A 19,661-nucleotide genomic window follows, 5' to 3' on the forward strand; every position below is an offset into this window, starting at 1 on the left:
TTTCTGACTTGTTCACCTCCATTCCAGACACTGGGAATGTGGCTAGCATAACCACTATTTATTGTATTCATCCGGAAGGATCCAACCTGGTAAAATCCAGTTCTCTAACTATTCCTCACTTGCACCCAGCACACACTATGCGGACTGGTCTCGCAACCATAAACCTCAAGTTTCCCTTGCTGCTCTTTGGCACTTTTCTCCAGCCAATTCACTCTCCCACTTCCCCAGACAATTATTTCACACCTTTCCCTCCTGAAACCTCTAACCCCACTCCCCCTCCTCAAGCTCATCTGATGACTTTGTTTCTTACTTCACATAAACAACAAAAACAGAAGAGATCTTCCATGTGCTCTCCCCACCGCTTCTGTACATACACTGTGCCTCTGTGTGTTCCAATGCGTGGACTGTCCATGCTCCTATCTGGACCAACCCCTCCACTCGTGCATTGGGTCCCACCTCCTCTCACTCAAGGACATCTCTCCTGCAGCATCAGTTTTCTCTCGATTGTTTTTCCCTGAGCTTTCAATATGCTCTAATGTCACCCATCTGCAAAACAACCCTCCCCTTGACCCTATTTCCCCTTTCAGTTATTGCTCCCAGTTTTCTGCTCCCTTTTACAGCAAAACTCTTTGAAAGAGGCGTGAGACATTTTGTCTCCACTTTCTTTCCACCTATTCCATTTTTAAAACCCACTTCTGTATACAGAAATCATTCTTGTCACGGTCAACAATGACTACCATATTGCCCAATCCAGTGGTTATTTCTCTATCCGACCTTTACTCCACCTCTTAGCTGCATTTGACACAATCACTCACTTCTTAAAGCGCCTCGTGTGGCTCAGGGACACCATGTTCTTAGTTCTCATACTATGTCACAGGCTGTTTGTTCTTCTTAGTCTCTTCTGCTGGTTCCGCCTCATCTTCTTGACTTCTAAATATTAGTTGTCCAAGGCTTAGTCTCTTTTATAGTTTCAGTCATCTCTTAGGGGGATCCATCTAGTATCAAGGCTTAAGGTCTATCTTAAAATGAGGACTTCCATATTTATACATTCAGTTCCAATCTCTCCCCTGAATTCCAGACTAATCTGATTATCTATTCAAAATCTATATTTGAATATCTGGTAACCATTTCATGCTACTCCATCCAAAAATGAATTCTTCATGTTTCTCAAACCTCCTCATTCTCAGTCTTCTCCTCTCCATAAATGGAAACTCCATTCTACCATTTTCTTAGGCCAAATCCCTGAAATCACCCTTGATTCCTCTACTTCTCTCAGATACTTTGTCAGTGTCTTTTTTTTAAACTTAAAAAAATTTATTTATTTATCTTTGGCTGCATTGGGTCTTTGTTGCTGCGCGCAGGCTTTCTCTAGTTGCGGCGAGTGGGGTCTACTCTTTCTTGCGGTGCGCGGGCTTCTCATTGTGGTGGCTTCTCTTGTTGCAGAGCACGGGCTGTAGGCACATGGGCTTCAGTAGTTGTGGCTCGCAGGCTCGGTAGTTGTGGCTCACGGGCTCTAGAGCACAGGCTCAGCAGCTGTGGCACGCAGGCTTAGCAGCTCCTTGGCATGTGGGATCTTCCTGGATCAGGGCTCGAACCTGTGTCCCCTGCACTGGCAGGTGGATTCTTAACCACTGCGCCACCAGGGAAGTCCCTGAATCAGTGTATTTTATAGGCTCTACCTTTTTTTTTTTTTTTTTTTTGTGGTACGCAGGCCTCTCACTGTTGTGGCCTTTCCCGTTGCAGAGCACAGGCTCCGGATGCACAGGCTCAGCGGCCATGGCTCACGGGCCCAGCCGCTCCATGGCATGTGGGATCTTCCCGGACCGGGGCACGAACCCGTGTCCCCTGGGCAGGCGGACTCTCAACCACTGTGCCACCAGGGAAGCCCGGCTCTACCTTTTAAAAATATCTAGTGTGTTACCACCTCTCACCACTCCACTACCGCCACAGTGACCCAACAACTATCATCTCTTGCCCAGACACCTGCAACAGTCTCCTAACTGGTCTCCCTGCTTCCACTCTGCTCTATAGAAAAGTCTATAGACTTTTCATACAGCATTCAGAGTAGACTTATAGGCATCATCTCAACTAGCTGACTTGGAGTCTCTCAGTTACCTTTATACAGTTACCTAGCTGTGCTTTAGATGCCAGACTAAATATACCAACAGAACACTTAGCTTATAGCTAGTATCCTGTCTCTGGTAATATACAAAAACAAATGTACTTTAAATTAAAAATAATGAACACCCTTTTGTTTGAGCTGCAGGTGGTTGATATTGCTGCTTTAGTGGATAAGTCTACCCACAGAATCTAGAGGGGAAGAAATAAGTCAAACACAGAGACCAGGATGCAAACGCCACTCAGGAGCAGCCACATAGAACAGAAGCCGCTCCAGAGAAGCCAGCAAAGGGCACAAGTCTATGTTAAGGTTTTGAGAAAATACCCAGGTAGGAAATCAGTGTAGCCCCATTAAGTGACTTTCTCTTTCACCTTAACGTTGATCACTACCTGATTTTATTTGCTTATTACTTGTCTCCTCCTTTTGAAATATAAGCTTAAACTATAAACTTAATATAAGTATAATTTACTTAAGTGTTCTACAGATGAGATCAGTGGCCTCTATCTCCAGTGCCAAAAGTGTGCTTGGCACATAGTAGATGTTCAATCAGTATTTACAGAATGACTCAAGACACAAAGCTAGCTTCACAAACAGTGCTTTGTTTGAGTTTTTATGAATAAACCAACCTGAAGACATCTCCTTTGTAGCTAAGTTCCCCCCTTTATTTAAAGGGGGTGAAGATGTGGGGAGTGCAACTTTAATCTGTGTTTACTGAAGGTGGAAGCACCAAGATTAACCTAAATGGGAATTCAGTATCCTTATGACATTACCCAGAGAATAACATGTTTCCTGTTCCAGCTTTGTCAATTACCATTCCAAGTCACAGTTTCTTCAACTGTGATGTAGGAACAATTATGGTACCTATTTATAGGATTATCGGGAGGATTAAATGAGACACCAATTCTAACGCATCAATAAATGCAGGTATTTGGTTGTCATCATAACATTTGTATTAGTGGTACACAACTAATCATAAATCACTACATCTTAAATCCACTTAAAGTTTATGTTGAGTCATGGTGACTCACAATCTAATACATCGCTTCAATTTGCTCCCCATAATTCACTTAAGAAACCCATTGTGGCAAGGACATCTTTCATGATTTTAATTTTCTACCATTCAGAAGTTCCAGCCTACAGACAACAGGGAGTAAGTAAGAGGATTTCAGGGCCCAAGCCAATTTATTACTCGTGTAAACTGAACTTTACAATCCTGCTGTGAATTGCTGAGGGGCAGAGACGATGTCTTATTGAATGCTATAACCCCAGAGCCCAGCAGAGCACCTGGCACACGACAGTCAATGTTGATTAAATAATAAGTGAGTGACGAGCGTTTCAGGTCATCAGTCGCCTAGAGAGGGCATAAACTGTGAGAATCGAGCCGCCCCACGCACACCCGGCTGCAAGCGCTCCTCAACAGCGGGTAGGATACCTTCCGGCTCTCTCCGCGCCCAGACCTCAGCGCCGGACGCGCCCTCTGGCGGCGGCGGCGCCCGGGGGTTAGGCCGCGAACGTCGGGAAGGAAGCGCGCGGGGCGGCGTAGGGCGGAGCTTCGCAGTGGCTGGATGGAGCGTGAGGGTGCTGCGACCTGCGAGGGCGGCATGCCCGGCTTTCTACAGACTCTTCAGAGCGAGAGCCGAGTCGAGGCGGCGCGGGTGCAGGAGCAGGACTTGCGGCAGTGGGGCCTGACAGGTCAGTGGCCGCGGGGGAACTTCCGGCTACGCCGCCCGACTCTTCGGGACTCTCCTCTCCCGGCCCGGGACCCGGCGCCAGGAACGGTCCGGCGGCGCCGCGGGTGGACCGTCTTGTGGGTTTTTAACCCGCGGACAACAGGGCCTTCCCTTCTCGCCCCTGCGGTGGGGCTGGGTGGAGAGGAACCCCGCCTGGGGCCAGGTAGCCGTTACCCAGCCTGCGCAGCGCGCGGGGCCCGCGGACGCGGGAGGAATGTGTTTCCCGGCAGGGAAGCGAGGCCCGCCCGCGGCCCCCGCCACCCGGCACGCTGGCCCTGGGGAGGGGGAACTTCGTGAGGCCCCTGTCCGGAAGGTAGGACTGTCCTCTCCGAAGAAGCGGAGGGCGTCCTGGCGCCCCAAGGGTGTGGGTTTAAAATTTCTGTTCCGGTGGATTTGGAGGCCTGGCTTGGGAGGTTTAACTACTTGCTTGTGTAAAACTATCAGAACTCTGATCCAAGCTTCACTTTTCTTCTTCGTTTACCGTGCGCGCGCATTTCTTTGATAATACTCCACTGGTTAATTCTCCCTCAAAGCTCTAATTTGAAGTATGCAGCTAAGCAAAGTTCATAAACTCATTACTGCATGTAGCTATTTTATTTATAGTAGCTTTTCCCTAGAAACTTTGAAACGCGAAAACTTGAATCCCCCTGAGGTCTGCAGGCAGGGGGGCAGACCGCATCTCTGGATGGAGGTCATAGGATGGAGAGACCCAGGTCCTATTTCCCGGCCTGCTCTTGACTCACCACCTAACTTTTCCCATTTCATTTTATTTATAAAATGGGGAACGCAGTGCTGTGCCTTAACTGTTTTACTCTTGGATCAATAATAATGATATAGTCGTTAACTCATTGTTTATTGAGTGCTACTGAGAGCCACATGCTACAAGATGTTAGGTGCAGAGATGAGGATACAAATGTGGGCCCTGCTCTCCTAGAGTTTCTAGACTGGAGTCTGAGTGATTTCAAAAATATAAACAAGTATTTATTGAACTCATACTGTGTGCCAAATACGAAGGAAGTGTGAGGTTTTGTTATGAATGAAACAAAAGGGTCAGTTCTATGTCCAACTTAGAAGAGGGATGGGAAGAGATAAATGGATAGGATACAGAGAAAGAACTCTCCCTTCTTGAGGCTCTGAGTCTATGAAAATGGTATCTCTGTGTCTGTGAGGAGTATGTATCCAACTTAAATATGAATTTACAGACTGATGCTTTTAAGTTTGGTGTAAAGTTTATATGTTTATAGAGCCAAAGTTTATACGTGATTATTTGTGTGTTTGCCTATTTCCTTGCATTGTTTTTTGGGTATGATACTATGTGTGAGAGAAGCCTAGTTCTAATGTGCACATTGGTACTGGACTGTCGGTAATACACTTGGAGAAATATACACATGGACCAGTGCTGTTACTGTAGTGAAATTGAGAAGATAGATAAGAGGTTGCAAGTTTGCCTGGATGAATTAGAGTGAGTGAATGAAGAAGTAAATAGACAAATGTGGAAGCTTGGTGGTGGGCATGGATAAGTGGATAGTGGGGGGAAAGAAAAATTAGAAGATAGGTATACTCAGAGGAATAACCATTTAATGTTTTTTTTTTTTTTTGCGGTACGCGGGCCTCTCACTGTTGTGGCCTCTCCCGTTGCGGAGCACAGGCTCCGGACGTGCAGGCTCAGCAGCCATGGCTCACGGGCCCAGCCGCTCCGCAGCATGTGGGATCTTCCCGGACCAGGGCACAGACCCGCGTCCCCTGCATCGGCAGGCAAACTCTCAACCACTGCGCCACCAGGGAAGCCCCCATTTAATCTTATAACTTGAAATTCCTATTTCTATTTGCCAGAATAAATTAATATTCTTAGAAACTATTCTTTGTGAGTTGGTTAAACATGGTTACTGATTTTTTTTTTTCCTTCTGATTGACACAAGTAGTACATTTTCTCTGTAAATCATTTAGGATAATATTTTATGCATAAAGAAAAAACAGTAATATACATAATCCTATTACTGTTAACATCTTATTATCTATCCTGCTAGTCCTTGGTCTGTGCATGCATATGTGTGTATGTAATTTTTTTTTCTTTCTTTTCCAGGGTGGAGCAGGGACTGAGGGAGAAGTGCAAAAATGGGGTTTCATGTACATACTTTTTGGAAACCATAATTTTTTTCCTTATTATCATTTAGTCTTCAGTATCATATTTATTAGATACAGACTATTTCAGTGTATGGATGTGCTGTAATTTAGCCAGCCACTCTATTTAGGTATTTAGGTTCTTTTTTTGCTATTTTAAATAATACTAAAAAATATCCTTGGAATCAAATATTTATTATTGCTACGAATTTTTTTTTAATTGGGGTATAGTAGTTTTCCAATGTTGTGTTAGTTTCTACTGTACAGCGAAGTGGAATTCCCTGTGCTATACAGCAGGTTCTCATTAGTTATCTATTTTATACATATTAGTGTATATATGTTAATCCCAGCCTCCCAATTCATCCAACCCCCCCTTTCCCTCCTTGGTGTCCCTACGTTTGTTCCCTACATCTGTGTCTCTATTTCTGCCTTGCAAACCGGTTCATCTGTACCATTTTTCTAGATTCCACAAATATGCATTAATGTACGATATTTGTTTTTCTCTTTCTTACTTCACTCTGTATGACAGTGTCTAGGTCCATCCACATCTCTACAAATGAACCAGTTTCCTTCCTTTTTATGACTAAATAATATTCCATTGTGTATATGTACCACATCTTCTTTATCCATTCATCTGTCGATGGGCATCTATGTTGCTTCCGTGACTTGTAAATAGTGCTGCAATTAACATTGGGGTGCATGTGTCTTTTTGAATTATCGTTTTCTTAGGGTATATGCCCAGTAGTGGGATTGCTGATAATTCTATTGTTAGTTTTTTAAGGAACCTCCATACTGTTCTCCATAGTGGCTGTATCAATTTACATTCCCACCAACAGTGCAAGAGGGTTCTCTTTTCTCCACACCCTCTCCAGCATTTATTGTTTGCAGATTTTCTGATGATGCCCATTCTAACCGGTGTAAGGTGACGCCTCATTGTAGTTTTGATTTGCTTTTCTCTTATAATTAGTGATGTTGAGCATGTTTTCATGTACCTCTTGGCCATCTGTATGTCTTCTTTGCAGAAATGTCTATTCAGGTCTTCGGCTCATTTTTTCATTGGGTTATTTGTTTTTTTGATATTGAGCTGCATGAGCTGCTTGTATATATTGGAGATTAATACTTTGTTGATTCATTTGCAAATGTTTTCTCTTATTCTGAGGGTTATCATTTTTTGTTTATGGTTTCCTTTGCTATACAAAAGCTTTTAAGTTTCATTAGGTCCCATTTGTTTATTTTTGTTTTTATTTCCATTACTATAGTAGGTGGGTCAAAAAAGATATTGCTGTGATTCATGTCCAAGAGTGTTCTTCCTATGTTTTCCTTTAAGAGTTTTGTAGTGTCCGGTCTTACATTTAGGTCTTTAATCCATTTGGAGTTTATTTTATTTTATTCATTCATTCACTCATTCATTCGTTCGTGGCTGTGCTGGGTCTCCGTTGCTGCGCGCGGGCTTTCTCTAGTTGCGGCGAGCAGGGGCTACACCTCGTTGCAATGCGCAGGCTTCTCGTTGCAGTGGCTTCTCTTGTTGCAGAGCACAGGCTCTAGGCGCACAGGCTTCAGTAGTTGTGGCATGCGGACTCAGTAGTTGTGGCTTGCAGGCTTTAGAGCACAGGCTCAGTAGTTGTGGCGCACGTGCTTAGCTGCTCTGTGGCATATGGGATTTTCCCGGACCAGGGCTTGAACCTTGTCCCCTGCATTGGCAGGCAGATTCTTGACCACTGCGCCACCAGGGAAGTCCCTCACCGAGTCTTTGTTGTGGCTGTGGGCTCCTTCGTTGTGGCAGCCAGGCTCTTTAGTTGCGGCATGCATGTGGGATCTAGTGCCCTGACCAGGGATTGAACCTGGGCCCCCTGCAGTGTGAGCACAGGGGCATATCCACTGTGCCACCAGGGAAGTCCCTCAAATTTTTTTCTTCCCCAACCCCCAAGCATGCCTTACTGCCTCCTAGAGGTTAGAAGGAAAAAGACTACATTTCTGAGACTTGCCTGGAGTTGTGTTGTGCATGTGACTTGACTCCCACCTAGCAGATGACTGTGGAAGATTTGGAAGAGGAAAGTGAGGGAGAAAGGCTGCAGTTCCTGAGGGATTTTAATTTTCTACATTTCTCTTGGCCATGACTCTTAACCTCAGTGGGGCTGGGTAGGGTACTGAGCATCCGCTTTGCTGGCATGGATTGCAGCTGAGGCAGTAGGGTCCTGGAGCTGACAGTTGGGGTAATGACCTCCTGGTTTTTCCCCTCTAGGTAACTTATGTCATTTTTCTCTAGCTGCTTTCAAGATATTTTCTTTGTCTTTAGTTTTTAGGAAGTTAATTATGATGTGTCTTGGTGTATATTTCTTTGGATTTATTCTTTTATTATGTTTGAAGTTCATTCACCTTGAATCTGTAGGTCTTTTGCCAAATGTGGGAAGTTTTCACCCATTGTTGTGAGTACTCTTTCTTAGCCCTGTCCTGTTTCTCATCTCTTTCTAGGATGCCAATGAATGAATGTAGTTCTTTTGTTGGAGACTTGCAGTTCTCTGAAGCTCTGTTCATTTGTTTTCAGTCTGTTTTCTCTCCATGTTCAGGTTGAGTAATTTCTATGGTTCTGTCTCACAGTTCACTGATTCTTTCTTCTCTCCATTCTTCTATCAAGTACATTCTCTGATCTCTTTACTTTGGTTATTGTATTTTTAAATATCTTTTTTTTCTTTGCTGAGACTTTCTGTTTCTTTACTGAGGCTTTCTATTTTTTCAGTTGTTTTAAGCCTGTTCATGGTTGCTTGTTGAAGCATTTTTATCATTGCTGCTTTAAAATAAGTGTAACATCTGTGTCATCTGGATGTTGGCATCTGTGGATTACCTTTTTTCATTCAGTTTGAAACCTTCCTGGTTCTTGGTATAATGTATGATCTTTTTTATTGAAACCTGGAAATTTTTGTCTTATGTTTTGAGACTCAGGATCTTATTTAAACCTTCCATTCAATTGTCTGTTTCATGCTGCTCTGACAGGGGAAGGGGGGTTGCTGCTTTGTTACTACCAGGTGGAAATAGAAGTCAGGCTCCCCGCCCTGAGCTTCTCTTGATACGTGGGGATAGGGAGGGGGTTCCTCCTTACTTCTGGGTGAGAATGAGAGTACTGGCTCCCAACTTGGTCCCCACTGACACTGGTAGGAGTGGTCTCATTACCTCTAGGCAGTGATAAAAGTCCTGAGTCTCCACTGGGCCTCCTTTGACACCATTTCTAGGGGTAGTTGGGGAGGGGGCTCATAAGATCTAGTAGGGGTAGAAGTCCAGGCTCACTATGGGGTCTCCATTGACCTGCATGGGAGGGAGAAATGGAGTGGGGATGGCCTCATTATTGGTGAGTGGGGATGAAAATCCTGGCTCCCTACCTAGCCCTCTCTGGTACCTTCCTGCTGGGGATGTTGGGGAACTTCATTACGGCCTCTTGAGGGTGGAGGTCTAGGCTCCCACTTGGCCTTTGCTGATGTGGGTGGGCCACGTTTTTTTCCCTATGGTGTTTGGCTTAACTGGTGTGGTTATTGTCTAAAAGTTTACATTTTCTGTCTCTCTAGGCTGTCCCTTTCCTTTGGCTAGTGGGAGTAGGCTTTTGTGGGCTTTTTTTGTTTTTCTTTCTATGTCCATTGGCATTTCTGGGTGGCCAATTTCTTCACCTCTAAGTCTGGATATATGAGGCCAAAAGAAACCCAGGGAACTCATCACTGTGTTGTTTGCTGGGTTTCGAGGTTACTAACCAGTCTGCCTTCTTCACCCCACCTTTTCAGAGTCATCTTATTATGTTCATTTTCTTTGTAATATTCAGGATTTTTAGTTATATTAGCAAGAGGAATGGGGAAAAGAACATCTCCATCTTCCCCAAAGCAGAAGTCTCCAGATTTAACATTTTAATCTTCTTTGATTTTCTGAATTTTCTAATGTACAATATGTGGATAATACCTAGTGCATGGGATCATTATCAGCATTAAGTGGGGTAACTTATGTACAGTGTTTACTACTCACCGTGGTATTTAGTAAGTGCTTAATAAAAATAATTCATCAATCTTTTTAATGTTCTACGATTATATATTGTTTAGTTTCTTTTTAAATGTCATGAGTTCAAACCAGAGTTGTACTTTTGTTAATAGTTTTTCTATAAAGTATGTTTGGGGTCTTCCGTCTCCCAAAGATATGGCTGTTCTCTGAAATTGGATTTTTTTTATCAAGAGAGAGAGAGAAAAGAGAGGCCCCCGAAGCTCTATGTGGATTTCAGACATTTTCTGTTGTCCCTGTGCACTGTTAAAACACCCTCTATGTAACATTGTTTCCATTCTTAACAGCACTGCTTCTTGATTGAAGCATGATTTATCTAGTCCTGTCTTGATTTTTTTCCTTTAGCACCTGAGGGCAAATTTACATCGTTGCAATTAAGCAGGCAGACACATGTACAGTCCATGTGTTGCTTGCTGTTATATCACATCAGTAAAACCTCATTTCCTAGAATGGACACAGGCATGAGACTCAGGCAGTCTAAAGGCCCAATCCCAGGCTGACTTTCTCAACTGTCAAGTTGATCCTGTAACACTGACAGGCTGTTTTAGGGCTTTGATTATAGTGGTGATTAAGTCTGCTCAAAAAGTAGTTAGGAAGTCAGCAAATATTTGCATATCTGTAACTTCTCAGCAAAGGATATGGCCAGTAAGGTTTGGGGTATGGGAATTTAGGCTGTGTTCTTTAGTCGGAGTCTTAAGCATAGCCTGTGTGTATGCTTAAATGTCTGCTCTTTGGACTTGCTGCTTTTTTTATTTCTAGGGATCCATCTACGCCCTTATCAGCTGGAGGGAGTCAACTGGCTAGCCCAACGCTTCCATTGTCAGAATGGCTGCATACTGGGAGATGAGATGGGCTTGGGTAAGACCTGCCAGGTATGTTACTGTGAAGTGAGTACTGTTCACCTCTACTGAAGTACCTCCTCACGACTCATTACTATCTTTAGCTGCCAGCTGTTGGTATGTATTTTTATACTAAGAGGTAAAATGCCTGAACCTTTGTTAAGAGATCACGACCTTGGACTTGACTTTTCTCATCATGGGGATGGTTTTGAACTGTGTCACTACCTTTATTTTATCTATCCCTTGACATATAGAATTACAATTAATGGGCAGGATTTTTCTCTATATAAAGCAAATATACCCGTCCCAGGAATCAAATTGACGCTGCCCTCCTTAGTAATATTTTATGTAGTTAAGATAACTGGATCATTTCTCATATTAGTCTCCCTTCCTCAGTGGGTGATGGGGCTAATTCCCATTTCTCTGCCATGCTACAGAAGTACAGAGGAAATACTCTATGTTTTCCAAAATGCCTTGGCCATCTAATTGTAGGATATAGTCTAGACACCTGGAGAATTAGATGTGACTTCCGTGGGCATTGATTAGAGGTTGCATGTGGAGATTGATGCTTCCAGTAGGATGATCACCAGTACAGCTCATGTTGACAGATGTCAGTGGTAGGCTTGGATTGATGAAAAGTCCAGACACAGATACTCCTTGGGTTCATCACACAAGGTTTATTCATCTATAAGGTACCAAAGAAAGTCAGTGCAGTCAGGATACACAGCAGAGGCAACTTGAGCAGAAACCATGGAACTGTAGGTTTCTTGATTCCAAAAAGGTTTCATCAGTGAACCCACAGAGTGAGTAAAGTTCTCGTTAATCCTTTTAGAAGCTTAACCTGCCCCCTCTAACCTCACATCTGTAAACATCCAGCTGGAGCAGTTCTGCTCAGAGTCTGGGCTGACCATGTGTTGGAGACGCCTTAATCTAATCCAGGTGTACCTCATCAATCTTGGGGTTATTCAGGATACAGTATGACCTCCCAGCATGGTAGCCCCAGGTACCTCATTTATTACCTTCAGGTGTCTCAGGCAATAATTCTGGTTCTAGTATATTCCTGAACTGAGAGCTATGGAACAAAGGTAAGTTTCCCAGTGTTTCTGGGAGGGAGGCTAACGGACTCCTGTACTCAGGTACAGAGCCCTCTTTGCAGTCTCCTGTGCCATGGACATTGGAATCGCCCAGACTGCATTCAGAGCCAGCATATTCCACTTGTCCTTTGCCTTTCCCAGGGTGTTCATATAGCTCTACTTTAAGTGCTCTAAAAATCACACCTCCAAATTCATCTTATTAAAATTTTGTTTAGAATTTTTGCATCTGTATAATTTTGTATTGAGTAATGTCTTTGTATGGTTTTGGTATTGGGGTGAATCTGGCTTCATAAAGTGAGTTGAGAAGTATCCCTTCCTTTTCAGATTTATGTAAGAGTTTGTGTAGAGTTGTTACTGTTTCTTCCTTAAATGTTTGGAAGAATCCAGTAGTGAATCCAAATTTGTTTTGTAGATAGCTGGTTTAAGATAATAAAGGATAATTTTTCTCTAAATAGTGTCTTCAGCAAAAACTAAACAGAATGGTTTTAATTCAGTAAATACTTACTGGGTGGTTGTCCGGGCACAATCCGGGCTGGGAAGCCATGGGTAGTTAAAAAAGAAAAATATTTCCATTATGAAATTAATGTATTATCAGTTAAAACCTGTAACCATAGCACTCTAGCCATAATCATGAATAGCAATATGTGTTTTACATGGTTGAAATTATAGTGCACATATAGTTTGCATTTTATTAATCTAATAGTCATTGTTATTTTCCATTTTATATTCTTTATATTTTATATTCTTCACAGTGATTATTTTCTATTGGCTGCATAATGGTCCATCAAGAGAATTGATCGTAATTTACTTGAATGTTCTACAGATGAGGAATGGAGAGTTCCCCTCTTTTGTGATATTTAAATTAACCTCTATGTGAACATTTTTGGGCTTGTATAGCTTTCTTAGAATTTTGGATTATATCCTTAGGATAGATTTTTCTAAGAAACAGTTCAGCCATTGGGGATGGTGGGCCCTCAAACTTTCTGTTTTATAAAAGAGTGCTATTTTCTCTATATATCACAGCAACCTTTTAAAGAAAATTTAAAAGTCAAACGTGTGTATAGCCATATCCTAAAATAGGCTATTGGGCTTTACAAAGATTTTCAGTTTAGACCCTGACGTGAGTTTATGAGGCTATATTATTGTGTGTTTTCCTCACTGGAATGTGTGCCCCAGGAGAACTAGGAGTTTTGTTTGTTTTGTTCACTCTTATATACCAGAGCTCAGAATAGTGCCTGGTAAATAGAAGGTGCACCATCAATGCACATGGAGGGAGGAAGGAAAACATTGTCTCTTCGCAGATCCTGGCCAACAGCAAGAGGCCACCACATGGTTGGGCCTCTTTGCAGTCAAGTCTTGATACTTCTTGCCTTATGTTTTTAGAGCATTCCTGACCTTGTGCATCATTTGCATTGTTTTCATTGATGTCTGTTGTCTTTCCTGATGTTTTCCTTTGTATAAAAGGTTCAGTTACATAAATTTTGAGTACCATTGCTTGTTGACTGTTGATGTAATTGAGTACCATAAATTTCTTTGGCAGTCATATTGAGGCTTACCTGATTTCACTCTAGGAATGGGTGACTCTCCTAATGTGTGGAGGATTGTACATTATTTTTGTTTTTGCAAAGCAAGTCTTCTACAACAATTTGTGTTTGTGTTTGATTATTTTTGATGCGATTGTAAGTGTTCTCTACAAGGTTGTGGGAACTTTATCGTTGTTTCTCATGTGGAAATGTGGTCAAAACCGTCTTCCTTTTCTGTGTTCCAGACTATTGCTTTCTTCACTTACTTGGCAGGAAGATTAAATGATGAAGGACCATTTCTGATTCTTTGTCCCTTGTCTGTTTTGAGCAACTGGAAAGAAGAGATTGAGAGGTACAAGAGAAGATGTGGCTGAAATTTTATTTTTCACATTAAGGTTTTGTTTTCTAGGTGCTATGTGAAATATGATAAAACAACATATTGTCCTAAGCAGTGAGTTTATTTCTTCCAGAAAACTCTGACATGAGGCAGTGTAGATAGAGACTGAGGATCTGATGGGGGAGGGTCCAATGGATGTTATTGTTACCTTTTGTCAATTTGAAGGTCAGTACTCATTTTTAGTAAATTTTGCTGAACTAAGGAAGAAACCATCTTTTTCATAGTGATATAGTGACACTTCATATAAAGTAACAAATGTGGAAAAATAGTTTTCTTTTTACAGTTAACACAAGGCCCTTTTAGATGTTTATCTGACACGTCTCCCTCTTCACACGGGGACTTACCCTTAGGTTTACCCATTACTGTAGGTAAGATTTCAGGGTCCCAGGACTCATTCTGACTGCAGGGCATCCTGGGGTCTACACATCTGCAGTCCTTCCATGAAAAGTAATTTTCCAGACGTGCACCCCTTTTCCACGGCTCTATGTTTGTGTTCATCTACCTCTTTTCTTGGATTCAGATTTGCTCCAGATCTTTCCTGTGTAACATATTCAGGTGACAAGGAGGAGAGAGCCCACCTACAGCAAGACCTAAGGAAGGAGTCACATTTTCATGTGCTGCTAACTACCTATGAGGTATCTGTTTGTTTTTCTACAGCCAGAACTCTTAACCTGGGACCTTAGAAGTTGTAGAATCTACTGGAATTATATTTAATTTTTTTTGAGGGTTCATATTGTTCTGAGAAGAAGGTCTACTTTTATTAGATTCTCACAGAGAAGCTGTGAGCAAAGGAAGCGAAAGACCATTGTGCTCCAAGTTAGTTGGCTATTTCTCCCTCTCTGCCCTGGTGGATCAAAGGGGAAGGCTTCCCAGTTAGGTACCACTTGAGCTGCCTCTTGGCTGATGAGTAGAAGGAGGCCGGCAGGCAGGGGAAAGGGTTTTTTGGGCTGAGGCATCATCTCTTGTTACTGGAGGGTGGGAAAGGAGGACACTTAGTTCCAGTCCCTGTTTAAGTCCTTGTTCTTCAAGCTAAGACTGTCCAGGTCACTGTAAGCAAGACCTTCCACTCATTCATGCCTCCCTTTGTTTGTCTGTAAGATGGTGCTACTTAGAAGTTATGCTCAGAGTTTCTTATGTAGTGAATGGATAAGACTTAGCTAAATCCTGTAGTTTAGGAGAGTTAATAAAAAGCTAGCTTATTAATATCAGAGTTATATCAATATCAGTCTTTGTAATGTGTCTTCCTTAATTTTACAGATTTGCTTGAAAGATGCATTGTTTCTAAAGTCGTGAGTATGTTGCACTACTTCAGAAATTGTCTTAAATGTATCGTGAAAGTCATTTCTTCACTTCACATTTTAGCACTTTGTGTTTTTTCCTGATGTGTCATCCATGAGTCTTATCTGGTGTGCGGCGTGGCAGGAGTCTTACAGTCTAACACCCTACTCTTTAGGTGTAAATCTGTGGGTTCATTACTTAACCTCTGTGAACCTCAGCTTCTTCATCTGTAAAATGGGGATAATGAAATTTTTACCTTGGATGTTTGTTGTGAGGATTAAATAAGATAAGGTATACGTGGTGGGTGGTTAATAGATACTAGATTCTTTACATCACAACTTGCACAGACACCTTTCAGGTCTGCAGTGTGGAGATTTTACTACAACACAGCAGGTGAATTATTTGAGCCTTTTTCTGGAAGTATCCTAAAAGAGCAGTGAGTGCTATAAAATTAGCTTTTTAGAAAGGGATTTTTAAGTATACTTCTTTCCAGTGAATTGACTTTCAGGCCTCTCCTCAGCTCGTGAAGTACAGGAAACGTAGATGTAACTCTTAGTACCACCTGGCAATAGGGATGAGGTGTTGCAGTATGTGGTTAAGACAACAGTCACCATGTAAATCAAACAAGAGCTAGTTTTAGGTGAATAAGAAGTTATGTTGACAGAGTTTCATTCTCCATAGCATGTGTAGTTATGACATGGTTAGGTGGGGTTTGCGTCTTTAATATTTGGAAACTTTTCAAAGTGCTTTATCAATATTTTGAATGTTATTTCCTATCCAGGTTCTTCTGAGTTGGATTTTTATTTTCATCTTATTTTGGAACACTAAAGGCTCAGTCATAGATTTCATGACTTCCATCTAGTGTTTTGTTTCACTTAAGTTTCATTTAAGTAAGCATATTACCTTACTTAGGAAAAGGATATGCATTCCCTCTCACTTCTTTTTTATTATCAATATCCAACTTAATATTTATTGAAGATCTGTCCCCTGGAAAGACACTGTTCTGTGAGTTATCAGCAATACCAGGAAAGTAAACCATAGAGTGACGCTAAGAGGACATAAACTCCAGTAGAGGGGTAAGAAGGGTAGAGATATCCATAATACAAGGCAATATATTGGAAGTCTCAAGAGACAAGAAGATTGGGAGATAGATGTTATTGGGTACTTTACATAAATTATCCTATTTAATCTTCATGAAAACCCTAAGGTGGGTATTATCATCTGTTTTATAGATGAGAAAGGTAAGAGATTAGATGACCCATCCCAGGGCACATTGCTAGTAAATGGCAAAGCAGACATCCAAACCCACCACTCAGTGCTGGGGAGCTTCTTTATAAGAGAGCTTTACAAAGTATCTAGGTGCACTGGAGTTTCACAGTTTCAGCAGAAATACAGTCTTTCTATATTAGATCATCTGCTTTCAATCCATTCCAGGTGAATTTAAGAACCTAAATAATAAGGAGACATCTATAATGTTTACTTAGTGTGAACTCTAAGAACACAGATTTGTTCTTTTTTTTTTAATAGATCTTTATGGGAGTGTAGTTGTTTCACAGTACTGTGTTAGTTTCTGTTGTACACCAAAGTGAATCAGCCATATGCATACACATGTCCCCATATTCCCTCCCTCTTGAGCCTCCCTCCCACCCTCTCTATCCCACCCCTTTAGGTCATCGCAAAGCACCAGGCTGATCTCCCTGTGCTATGCTGCTGCTTCCCACTAGCTAACTATTTTACATTCGGTAGTGTATATTATGTCAATGCTACTCTCACTTCGCCCCAGCTTCCCCCTCCCACCCCGTGTCCTCAAGTCCATTCTCTATGTCTGCCTCTTTATTCCTGCCCTGCAACTAGGTTTATGTATTTGGCAAAGTTATACTTTGTATTACTGTACTGCACACTCTGAGAACAGCCAGGGAGTGTAATGTAATCTTTGCCCTAAAGAGGCTTATCATAGAGAGCTGAGGCTGTGCATGTAACAATATGAAAAATCAGAAAATTTTTTGACAGCAGACTTATAAAATCTTTGGATCAAGGGGACTAGAAGTTACTTTGTCCCACTTTCTGTTCAGTGCTGGAATTCCCTCTGCCTCATCCTCTCCAGGGAACATCCCTTGGCATGTCCTTTGATGAGTGACTTGACCTCCTTCTTTCAGTGAGCCCAGATCCACCTCCCTGAAGTCTGTTCCATTGAATACACTTTTTATTGGATGCGTGCGGTGTGTAAAAACCTGAATATCTAGTTCTTAGTACCTTAATAATGGCATAATAATCTGAATAGGTTAATACCTAATTTATTTTGAATGGTAATTCAGACAGGAGCCAGGCACTGTACTGCAGCTGCTTTCACACCTTATCTCGTGACCAGTGTCCAGCATCAGTTGCACTCTTATCCTTTGTCATCCTTCAGTGCAGCCCCTGGTCTTGCTACCCAGCAGGAATGATCCCAATTCCTGCTGGATTTTTACCCGTTTTTTGGATTTTCTTTGTGGCCTCAGAGGAAGAAGGCTTCCTCCTCGTAAGGCCAACCTCTGCTCAATATCTTCCTCTAATATTTGAGGGATTTTTATTTCCATACCTACTGTCTTCCCAATATTCTGCTTTACTTGTATATACATTTAATTTTTTAAGTATAAAAATAATGTAATGGCAGTATAGAATGTTTACAAATGAAATAAAAAGTTAAAAACCTTATAACTTCCACTTTATTATCTTTTGCATGTTTTTCACATTTGTGAAAAAGATATATAATACCTTTTTTAGTTACAGAGGCCTGTATATTATAACATAATCATTTATCATTTAAAATGCTGTATTTCGTCACCCATTATTGGACCTATTATTATTATTTTCAATTTTTTTGCTGTTTTAAATAATGGAGCTTGGAACATATTCATACATACATATTTTTCCATATTTTGAATTTTTTTGGTGGGAAAAACAGCTTCCCAGGAGTATATGCAGAGGATGTGCTTTTATGACGACAACCTCTTGAGAGTTTGTGGTCGTAACTATTATGCTGCAGAAGTGCTCTGGCACAGCTACCAACGACTGCCACGTTAACAGAGCCAATGATATATCCTACTGTCTGTAACCTTTGATCCTGTTCGCCACGTCCGCATCTTAAAATCATACTCTTTTAGCTACTGTGACACCAGTGTCTCTTGGCTTTTCTTCTGGGTCTGAAGCTCAGTTCTGCCTCATACTAGCTTTATGACGTTGACCAAGTCATCTATCTTTCTGAGCTTTAGTCTCTGTGTTGGTAAAATGGGCACAATAATGTCTGCTCACTTTATATTTTTGGTTTAAATAACATACCTCAAGCCCCAAGCTGAGTGTCTGGCACATAGTAGGTGGTCATAAGTGTTTTCTTTTGCTTTATGTCTCCAACTCCTTTCTTTCTGCCTTCAATGCATAGATCTTTCACATAAATTTCCTTAATTTTACTACCTTATCCAGATTGTCTTATGTACATGGTTAGCTCTCAGATAAGAAGGCAATTTGGGTGTGTTTCTAATAGAATGGACTTGCTATTAGTCTTCCTAGCAAGAGTCATGGTTTTGTAGTAAGACTTTTGGTTGTGAGATATATGTTTGAGTTACATAAAACTGAAAGCTTGGATTTTTCCCTCACAGCTTCTCTTGGAGTGTTCTTGTTGTGGATGAAGCTCACAGGTTGAAAAACCAAAGCTCCTTGCTGCATAAGACACTTTCAGAGGTAAACTCCCAGGATACTCTTAGCTTTTATATAACTCCCTTTTAAAAAATATTAGTTTAGTCCTGTATAAAGCCAATTCAGTTGAAATATTTTTTTTCAGTGAGATTTCTGCAGGGCTCAGTGAACATTTATGGTGACAGAAGTAGTACTGAAGTTCTTCCTCTTGTCTTTTACACAGGAAGTGATGTTTACTAAAATCTGGTTATCAAATGAGTAAGACTCTACCCCAGGAAAATACATTGTATTTTTGGAAATGTTTCAACTTGTCTTTTTTTTTTTTTTTTTTGCGGTACTCGGGCTCTCCCTGTTGTGGCCTCTCCCGTTGCGGAGCACAGGCTCCGGATGCGCAGGCTCAGCGGCCATGGCTCACTGGCCCAGCCGCTCTGCAGCATGTGGGATCTTCCCAGACTGGGGCACGAACCCATGTCCCCTGCATCGGGAGGCGGACTTTCAACCACTGTGCCACCAGGGAAGCCCTCAACTGTCTTTTTGATCTTCTTCAAAGAGGCAATTTCTTTAAAAATAATCTTACTGTAGTTTTTCTGTCTGCAGTAACAAACACATCTGACATATTGTACCCCTCCCCCATTTACCTGTTTAAAAAATTTGACAGTTCACGGAGTCGTGAGGAGACTGATTTCACACCGTTGAATAGTCCCTCCAATCTCTCCTGTCTTTGTCATACTTTTGAGTATGACACCCTTGATCTTATTTCATTCTCTTAATCTCTGGCACCATTCCGGCAAAATAGATGAGAAATGTCATTGTAGCCCTAGATATGCCCTCTTTTCTGAGGAGCCAGTGGAACAGC

At 41.8% G+C, this 19,661-nt stretch overlaps 1 protein-coding gene across 5 annotated transcripts in view; it reads left to right on the top strand.

Moving 5' to 3' along the window:
- Positions 1 to 3,669: 3,669 nt before the first annotated feature.
- The window catches only part of CHD1L (chromodomain helicase DNA binding protein 1 like), a 51,203-nt gene continuing 35,211 nt past the window's right edge, over positions 3,670 to 19,661 (top strand). For 4 of the 5 annotated variants that reach the window (XR_003429579.1, XR_003429580.1, XM_027091099.1 and 1 more), the window contains exons 1-6: positions 3,670 to 3,811; positions 10,762 to 10,889; positions 13,704 to 13,810; positions 14,376 to 14,490; positions 15,113 to 15,144; positions 18,769 to 18,850. Coding sequence is in view for 3 of the 5 variants with exons in the window: in XM_027091099.1 (XP_026946900.1) it covers positions 3,685 to 3,811; positions 10,762 to 10,889; positions 13,704 to 13,810; positions 14,376 to 14,490; positions 15,113 to 15,144; positions 18,769 to 18,850 (591 nt within the window). In the remaining 2 variants the exon portion in view is untranslated. The remainder of the gene's footprint in view (positions 3,812 to 10,761; positions 10,890 to 13,703; positions 13,811 to 14,375; positions 14,491 to 15,112; positions 15,145 to 18,768; positions 18,851 to 19,661) is intronic. The other variant, XM_027091100.1, reaches the window with a different exon arrangement.

Source organism: Aethalodelphis obliquidens, unplaced genomic scaffold (genome assembly GCF_003676395.1).
Source record: "Aethalodelphis obliquidens isolate GAN/ISIS:26980383/991018 unplaced genomic scaffold, ASM367639v1 scaffold70, whole genome shotgun sequence".
Classification (NCBI taxonomy): Eukaryota; Metazoa; Chordata; class Mammalia; order Artiodactyla; family Delphinidae; genus Aethalodelphis; species Aethalodelphis obliquidens.